The sequence below is a fragment of the Oryzias melastigma genome, linkage group LG4 (genome assembly GCF_002922805.2).
Source record: "Oryzias melastigma strain HK-1 linkage group LG4, ASM292280v2, whole genome shotgun sequence".
In the NCBI taxonomy this organism is placed as follows: Eukaryota; Metazoa; Chordata; class Actinopteri; order Beloniformes; family Adrianichthyidae; genus Oryzias; species Oryzias melastigma.
This window is the reverse complement of record NC_050515.1, coordinates 10,668,509-10,678,719: the sequence shown is the minus strand read 5'-3', so window position 1 is coordinate 10,678,719 and position 10,211 is coordinate 10,668,509. Positions and strand designations below refer to the sequence as shown.

General features: G+C 34.3%; 1 protein-coding gene across 1 annotated transcript in view; it reads right to left on the bottom strand.

The window, feature by feature from the left end:
• LOC112150720 (adhesion G-protein coupled receptor D1) overlaps positions 1–10,211 on the bottom strand; it is a 94,427-nt gene that overhangs the window by 46,730 nt on the left and 37,486 nt on the right. Inside the window, exon 18 of the mRNA XM_024279188.2 lies at positions 1,393–1,434. Coding sequence (XP_024134956.2) covers positions 1,393–1,434 — 42 coding nt within the window. The remainder of the gene's footprint in view (positions 1–1,392; positions 1,435–10,211) is intronic.

Genomic DNA, 10,211 nt, shown 5'->3' with positions numbered 1-10,211 from the left:
AGCTTTTTTTTTTTTTTTTCGGAAGAATTAACCCAGAAGCCACTAGTTCACTTTTGATGTGCAAAAAAAGCATCATAGCAGAAAAGCAGAACCAAAAAGAACAAAAGGAGTCCCTCTCAAAGGTGATGAAGGTTCAGATAAAGAAAGAGATGGGTAGATGTGAATAATGCCAATACACCAGATATTTATTTTTTTTCAAAGTCCCAACACAAAAGTGCAGCCCTTTTGAAAATTGAAACATGAACTCAAACTATGAAACCCTCAGGGTCAAGGACGGCTTGAGTGTAAGAAAATTAATTCCCAAGCACTAAAAAAGCCACTTAAGCAAGAATGAAGTGTTGATTTATTTTACAGTGTGAAAGGTCAGCCTTCCCCGGCTCTGCATTGTCAGAGCGCTGCTTCTGACTCAGGGACAGCTTTTCATGCTTTGGAGAAAACTTCAATGCGGAAGAGAAAGAGAAAATGACAAATAAAAAGGATAAGAAATTCAAAAAATGTAAGAGGCGTACTTTTAAATAGTCGGGAGGAGGTTTGTGATGTTAAAATAAAATTAGAAAAGAATTAAAAAGGAGTGAAATCGTGTGTATTCAGTTGGAATCAAAAGAAAAAACACTGAATAACGACCGATCTTTCCTCATAAAGACGCAGATTTACTGCAATTACAGTGAGTGTTTCTTTCCATAATGCAATGCTGCTATGAAATCGTGTGATAGAATTCAATTTGGAAGGATTTAACTATGCAACAAAGCCGTCTCTTTGTAAAGTTTGCCATATAGGACAATGTAAAGGAGAAGCGCTGCATTCACATTTAGAGTTATCCTCATTTACATCGAGTAAGAGTCCTGTTTGATCATGAATGATTTTCATGACTCGAGTCTCATCCATTAAATGGCGTCCACCCCCATACAGCTAAAGCGCATATAAATGATAATAACACATCATCTGGATATGATATCTGCTCGCTCCTTCAGTGCACATTGTTTGTTGCATATTATTTTAGTTTTTTTTCCCCTGTCCTGCAGCGAATACAGCTCTGCAAAGCCCCGGCCGGCACCTTTTGTCAGAATGCTAAATGGAGGGCCGTGAGTTTAAAAACTTAAAGAGGCAGTGAAATATTAGCCAATGTGGGTGAGGAATGAGTGGCTGAGAACCGCAGCGTGTCAGTGTTAAATGGTCGGACTCGGATGCATATAAGTTAGTCCAAGCATGAAGGGCAGTGGGACGCTCGCGTGGAAACGATGCCCCCCCCCTATCGCTCTACTCATCCACAGACACGTTCACGGGGCATATACACTCTGTCACACCCCACCCAGCATTTAAGCAAGGAGCCCATCAGAAACTTGTCATTTCTCTCATTCACTCCGACAGCCTTGAGACACAATGCAGACTTACCTCTGTGTTGTACACCCCATATATCAGAAAGATGAACAGACCCTGCAAACAGACAAAGAAAGAGAGAAAGGAAGAGAGGGTCAGAGGACTAAGTTGTTACTGTTGTTTTCTCTCTTATTGTATAAAAATATAAATACGGAAAAAGTCAATAAACAGAGTTTATTAATTTGTACCCCAACTTTATAACACAAACTAAAGTTATATCAGCAAAACAACCGTGGACTCTGAAAGACTTAGTTTGTCTGCAATGTTCAATACAATTGAAGGAGCAAACCCAAGGTTGCACATGGCTTTATTAAAAAGGGACAATATCAAGTGTCCGTATTTATACTTCGCATACATCCGCATGTCTGAGCATCATCAAGTAAATACAGATGCAAACACTCATCACACAAACTCTAAACAATCAGCCATAAATGAGCAATTAAAGGCTCTTTAGGAAGAAAAACTAATCTATCCCAGACAAAACTGTCAAGGAAAACTATTGAAGGAATGCAGAGAAAGAGCGAGACAGAGAGGACATGATGGGAAAAAAAAGACACATAAAAGAAGATATTTCATGTTCACAAAACTCATGGCTAGTACCCAGGGCACAAGAATGCCATGCCCTTGGATATACAAAGGCTGCACTTTTGGTCACAGGGAAAAAAAATATATTTTTCATTCAAATCCATTGTGGCATCAGCTGAATGTACAAGCTGTGCATTCACCTTCAGGCCCTAATGTAATACTGTGACCTCAGTGGAAACAGTGGGAACAACATTCTCAAAACCCTGATTGAACCGTGCCACTAAAGATGAATCGAGAAAAAATGAAAAGGCTGTTAAAATCCTATAAATTTCAAGGCTGATAGACACAGCAGATGTTTTGATAGAAAACTGCATACCAATGTAGGTTGAGCAAACACACAGACAGAGAAAACTTTTTTTTTAAAGAGCATCGCCTCCTGTTCTTTGCTCCGTCTTTAAATGGATGTAAGGACACAGCCTGACAACAGGCAGGCACAAACTGGTCAATGCATCAATCAACCTGAGTTTGGAGCAACCAATTTTTGTCTGAGGGAAGTCTCGATGCATCACCATTGACAACGTGATTTGGGGGCTCAACCAGAGTGACAAGGCGACAGTGTCTAACGATGATGACCTCTACCCCGAGCAACTGCCTATTCACTTTAAACCAGCTGTTGTTGTCCCAAAAGGATTGAAATGTCCGTTTACGGCTTTGTCAGGTGACGGCTCGGGACATCGATCCTCTTTAGACTAAACCTTCCACTGACCATTGACTTGTGTAAGACAAAAAAACCCCAGAAAAGTTGAATTCCCTGCTTTTGGCTGAAATAGTTGCTAAAAAAGCTGAAGCTTTTTGCTGAAAATGATGACGGAATTTACTTTAATTGCTGAAGGGATTTACTGAAAATGTAAAAGCTATTTGCAAAAGGTGAAAATTGATAAAAGAATGAAAATGTTGTTAATAAACTATGAAATTGAACTAACTTTCTGAAAAAATTGTTGTAAAATTGCTTAAAAATCCCTAATACATGCCAATTTAGCAAAAAATATTTAGTGTGTTGCTTAAATATGAGCTAATCTCAAAATTAGCCCAAAAAAACTTTAGTCGATGCTAAATTAGCCAAAAAAAGCTTAAATACTAGATAAACTCCAAAACAGCCTAAAATTTCTCAGCAAACTAAATTAGTCAAAAATGTTAGCCTGTTGCTAACATAAATGCTAAATTAGCCTAGAAAACCCTCAGTAGATAACAAATTAGCCCAAAATGTTAGCATGCTAAAATATTAGCAATAGATATAAATATGAATATATTTAAAGGCATGTTGCTAATCTACTTAAAATTTTGAAATTTAAAGACTAATTTATTTCCAATCAATATTTAATAAACTGAGGTTTATGAATAAAAAATAAAAAGCAGTTATGTCTTGAACAAGCTGAACGTTTTGATAGTGAAATTGCTGAAAGAGTGGTTGGATTTTTATGTTCCAAAGAACGTATAGAAAGGAGAAGGAGAATCACTATAGTGTGAATAATAAAAATGACTGATTTTAGTTTATGAAAGGACAAAAAAAAATATATATATATTATTTTTTTCTTAAAACCTCTCTGGACAAAAAGCTTCAACTCTGCAAACCTCATTTTACTACATCAACATCCTTTGATTCTTTTTTTGCTTAAACTTCTACCAAAGCTGGATAAAATATGACTTTTTTCACTGTTAAAATGTCAAAATAACTCTAAAAATGCTGCAATATTATACTCAGCCTTTTTGAAATATAGACTAAAACATATAAACAAACAAAAACCAGTGGGTGATTAATTTGCAATCTACATACTCTGTTGCATCAAAATTTCAATTTTCAACTTACTGTTGCAATTTGATTATCATGTTTTTGATCATTGCTCACATATGTAATTAATCTGTTTTTGTGCAGGGAACAAAGTGGGGAGAATACCATCTGTGTGTTAGGGAAAAATGATCTATTAAAGTCTAATTGAGATAAAAATAAGCGGGAGCATAACAATAAAGGCAGATTGTTTAAAAAAATGTTAATTCATTAATGATCTCGGTAAAAACAGAGAGAAAATGGGGGCGCATAATTTGATTTCAAACGGGCTTTTCTAAACTCAGACCTGCTTCTTTTGAACTGAGAGAAAGAAGAGGCAACAAATTTATGCAAAAATGAACACAGTTGCTTTCAAAGTATTACTATATTGTACATCAAAAAGGAAATATTTGCATCCCGCTCATTAGAGAACAATTGTATGTTTAAAAAGTTAAAGCTAATGAACATGGTTTGAACAAAACATAGTCACCCCTAGAGGATTGCTCCATCTTGCAATATAAAAAAAAAAAGTTTATAGTTGAGGTTATATCAGGGGAAGCAGAGGGAGCAAATAAAAGTCCTAGACTGAATAACTTGAGGATCTAAACCGTGTCTGTTAAATGTTCGATTTCTACACTGATAATTCAAGACAATTTCAGTGTTGGGGTTATATGTTGAAAATTAAAATTCAACAGTCGTCAAATTAAATGTAACTGTCTGGGTGCGACTCCTCAGTCAATCCTGTCATAAAACTGATACTCAATAGCATTTCTCCCAGAATTCAAAGCACCAGATACATGACTTCCTAAAGAGCAGGAGAACACATGAAGGAGGAGAATAGAACATTTTCTCTTTTCTGGCTGTATCTTTTATCTATCAGATTACTATGTTTGTTTGTTTTTTGGAACAGATATAAAAATGTGCATTTTCAGAAAAATCTAATATAATTTTGAATCATGAACAAGCTTTTAACTCTTTATTAAACTCTTTATTTTGATGATCATTTAAATGTGTCGAAGAGAGGAGAATTATTTTCTGTTATGGCTGATTTATTACAGACCGTGTGACAAATATTTTTCAAATGAGATGTGCAAAAAAACATTGATTGTGCCACGTCATCACTTTTGCTGTTGTTTTTGCAAAGCATTGTAATGATTGTTTTAATAAAAATCTAATTCCTAGCTACTATGTGTGTTTTTCTTAGTATTGATGATGGAATATTTATTTTTTTCCCAATATTTTTCAAAATAAAATCATAAAATATTTGTATGTAGGGTAGCATGATATGTTTTCTTTATGTTAATGAATTTAACTTTATTCAGTGTTGAAAAAATATACTAATAGTGTTAATTTTTGAACCTTTACACTAGTGTAATAAATATCCAACACTGGCTATGTCTTCAACACTTACTACATAGTACGTTCGTCATATTGTAGTGCTGTCCGAATCAACCATTCCAAAATCGAGTGCCCTAGAAATTTCCCAGAAGTCTTAGCAAAAAACTAGAGGCCATTCATGCTCACTACATTAACAAATATAGAACACAATGCAATGCATTCCAACACTTTTTGCAAAAAAAAAAGTGTTTAAATGTAATTTTTTTAATAAACCACCCACATTTACATCATCAGAACACAAAATGTTCATATTGAGTAGATTTTCACTTTGTTAACGTCATATCCAGCCTTTAAATTATAGAAAGAAAAGTAGTGAGTATGGTCTCTGACTTGCTTTTAAAATCCAGGGCACTAGATAGTCCTGCACTAGACAGTTTTTTAGTAGTTAGGGATTAGGGTGGGAATTTGAACATAAAGAGTAAAAATTCAATTACAAAGAGTGTTGTACAACTCTGTCCTGATATAAAATGTTTAACAGTTTCAAAAGTGCTCTTTTAAAGTTCCATTACGATCATCTTTATATCTATTTTAAAAGCGTTCCCAGTGTTTTTTTTTAATTGTTATTATGTCGTTTTTAGCGAAAATCAAAAAACTTGCCACATTCCAAGATATAGTTTCTGCAGTTGTGGGCAGGACCATTAATATCTAGTAAGCCCGCCCACATTTCCCATCATTCCATCAAACTCTCTCCCACTAGTTAACAGCTCAGTGGCCTTGTGGTAGAGTGTTCACCCGAATGGAGTAAAGATCTAGGGACAAGTCCTGCCAAATACTCAAAAAAAAAATAATAATAATAATATTCAGAAACACAATTTTAAGCTTAATTCTATTTATATAAGTCATCCGTCAAAAGAAAAATGCTACATGAACATGTTGAAAACACCAAAAACGACATTTTCCTCAGATTTGGTCTCAATCTAGAGTAGAGCGTTAAGAGTGTTGAGTTCAACTCCACAAGAGTTGAATCAGAACTGCTGATTTTGCTGTGGACTATTAAAAACCGGCTCATGTTGATATTAATACCATCGTTTTCATCATGTTGTGTTTTGTCCTTGCAATTGAATCTGCCTAAAGGCATGAGCGGAGTGACCCCTGTGCGTTTGTTAAACCCCTAGTTGCACTTATAATAAACTATTTAAAACATTTTTGTAAGTAAACATGTTTCACTGTTGTTGAACCCTGTTAGCAGACAGGGTTTCCTTTCAAAATAAGAGTTCTCATGGGGAATCAATGTCCAGCAACCTGAACAGAGACTCAAAATGGTAAAAAAAATAATTAAATACATAAATGTTGTTTGGAGCAAAAGCCAAATATTTCATGACCCAAAAGAAAAAAATAATTTATAATCTGTAGAGAAAAAAAAAAAAAACAACGAGCTAGAGAGAGGACAGCTGTTCACTCCACATTGCCCCCAACACTTGCCCCATCACATTGGACTGAGTGTTTATTCATTTATTACCTACACAAAGAAAAAAAAAGAAAATATATATATTTTTTTCATATTTGTTATCCTTGGCTATCAAATAGAAAATAACCTCCCCCTAAAAAGAACCAAAATTCTCTCTTACACTGTAATTCTGTCCTCCCTCACCTTTTAGCACCCCCATTTCCAACCTCCATCAACCTCCTCTATTGTGTGGAAGTGCGGAGCAGAGAACCCGGCGTGTAAAAATCTCAAAACAGCAAGTTTATGACAGTGTCCTTGAGAAACAAATTTTCGATGTACAGATATGAAAACTATGATTAAGGAGGAAGGGCAGTGTCTTGGCAAGGAGAGAGGGACTGACGGGGCAGCTTTTTCTTTCTGCCTGGAATATATTGCTTCTGTCAACTTTGTGCTCCTATTTATAAGAGAATTGGGGAAAATGTTAACATGAGGTAAAAAAAAGAAAGTGTTGGAGCAACTTTTGTCTTCTATCAGTCTATTTTTATTTAGGGACAAAGTAGGGAGCATAGTAAATTTTTATTAAAATTTGCACACTCTAAACATTAGTTTTGTTTTTAGTTATTAAATTATTAACAGTATCATTAAACATAACTGTTGTTTTGATTTTATCTGAAATAAAGTAATTATTATAAAAAAATATTTTGATCACAGTGGATGTGGAATGAAGGGACGGTGAAAAAGCAAAGATAGAGGGGATAACTTTACTGAAAATATTATTCTACTATTAATTTGTGCATAGTGAAAGGTGTGTTGATGTGGAGGAGGAGTTTATTGTTGCTGATGTAGACGAAGAGGTTATTGTGAGTGTATAAAAAACATAAGGGGGGATCTTAAATAAGCTTGAGTTCTGCTCACTCCCTTAAACTACTTTGATATAAATAATAATAACAGTAATTTTTATTGTTGCTGTTTACGTTTTTTAATATATATTTTTATTTTATCTTCTCTTATGACATTTGAATGTTGGAAATCAACACATTTAAAAAGTATAAACTGTGTGTCATTATATTTACAAAATATAACTTCACAAAAAGGCATATGATATGACAACTGAAGATGCTCTTTTTGATAGAATCATAAAAAAATGTGGTACAAATAACCAAATTCCACACGAAACCATACTTTTGGGTCATTTCAGAATTGGAGAACATTTGGACTTCAAAATTCATGAAAGTTTTTCTTATTTTCTGCTACATATTCACTAATAATTAGTGATAAACTACCAAATACTTGATTAGCTCAGTCTATAGAAAAATTGGCAATTTTGATTACTTTATTAATTTGTTGAATATGAAACTTAACCATTTATCAGCTGAACAAACCTATTCTAATATTAGCTTTCTCTCAGGTGTAAGACCTAGTTGCTTAGCTAGCTATTACCAGAGTTTCCTTTACACATATGCGAAAAACTTTATCAAAATTCTAGGAATGTTTGGGAAAAAAAACAGTTTCGCAATTACACTGCTTCCATTAAATCATAATTATGCAAATAAACACAAACCAACCAAGTCATTCAAAAACACAGCAATGGATGTGAGCAACACTTTGATTTACACCATATAAATACGAATTGCTGTCACAGCACTACGGCTCATCATCATCTATCAAAGGAGACGTCGGTGTCTAATTCAGGCCATGGAGCAGAAAGCAGAAAGTGGTATCCGGCTACTGATCACGAGATCATATTGATGATCATGAGGAAAAACTTACTTGTGTAAAATGGCTTTTTCATAATTTGTTTTTATATTCTGTGTTTTACTGTGTTTTACTGTGAAGCACTTTGTGGTTTTTATCTTGAAAGGTGTTAATAAAACAAAGGCTATTATTATTATTAATAAAACATAAAATACTACTAACAATTATGTTATTCTTATAAATGTAACAGAGTTATTTTTAAAAAGGGTAGGAAGAGATATGAAACATAGAAGAGGGGATACATTTTCTCTATTCTTTTGGGATTTTTTTTTTTTTAAATCATGCTATATTCTTCTTCTTCTACTATGCTATAAAGGTCATAGTAACAGGGTTGTGTGTATGATGTGGGGCACATGTTCCTCTAATAATAATAAATATTTGAAATATTTTGTTAATTAAAGCAAATAAAATGAAACAAATAAAACGATGCAAAAGTGTAATTTAATTGTAACTGTTTATTTAATATTTAATTTAGACAATGTCATCTTAAGGGGTACTCCAGATTATTTTGGTATTTCTAAAACAATTTTTAAGAATTAATTTATGTTAATTTTCATTGATTTGGTTTAAGGACAAGTAAATTTACTTAGAAACAGCAAGTTTTGGGCATTTTTGTGTGTAGAAGTGTGACGGCTAAGATGTAAAATATCGTAAATAAATGGAATGACACTTTTACACTTTAAGTTTTATTGTAAATCAGTGTAAAAAATCATGAATATTGAAATATTTAACTTTTAAATTAAATATATATATGTTCCCCTAGATAAATGGCATTCTCATTCATCAACTGGACTCAAAACCTCCACATCTTTTGAAAACACTTTGGTGTCACGCAGAACCACAAACAAGATGTCAAATATCTAACCTAAATTCAAACACACACAGACAATGTTCACAAATAAGCGATCTGCATCCCCACTTGGAAAACTATAAAGGACAACATTCTGTTCTCACATCTGGCAGTCATTAAAGAAATGAGAGACAGAAGAGGTTAAAATGCTGCGATGCTGGGGTTGGGGGGGTGGGAGAGAAATTCACACTTCTGCACTGGGACTTGCTAATGTCTCTGACCCCTCCACACATAAACAGTTTAATTAAAATGTATACATAACTTTCACTTTAACTGCTCACGGCCTGTCAAATCAAAGTGTCTGTCAAAGCTGTGAAACAGAGAGTTGATCCTTTGCAGGTTCTCAGTTCAAATCCAGCCCTGTGTAACCGCTCCAGCTGGCAGGATAACACAAGGGCAGATCGACATGCGAGCGCGAGGGCAGCCTGCCACTCTGTTGGTTTGAAGAGGTAAACACCTCCCAATATCAACAGCCAGTCCAGCACTAGCTGTGGAGGATGAAAGGCTGTAAGATGTTCTGAGTGAAAAAGTAAAATAACCAAACATAGAAGAACTCGGTGCATTCCAGCAGGTTTGGAAATCTGGAGAGTATCAACATCTACAAACCTGAGATGTCTATTTATGTGAGTGACTGATGTATTTATTATCAGTGTGCACAGTTAGCCACCTATTGGTATGTAGCAGCTCTGGAATTAATTTCAGTTATCCAGTGAAGTTTACAATGACTACAAAATAGGCAGTTTTTCTTACTTTATCGCCTCATCATACACATATAACAAGCATCTAATGAACTTATAAATTTACTACATATTAAAATTTCAAAGATGATAAATACTTGAGACAAAAGCATGTATTAAATATCATATCCATTACATTTCAGTTCAAATTAATTTTTTTAAATACGTGGCTTTTTTTCATCTGGAAGCTGCTGTCATGACGTGAACTTCAGAACATGTGCAAGACAGACAAGGTCTCTGCTGTTGCAACTCTATCAACTTCTTTGATGGATCCCACACAGTAAATGTTCTTTTGCTCAAGTTTCCAGAGCCACTACTGCATTGATTAACATGTCAGGTTGTATGAAAATTTCCCAA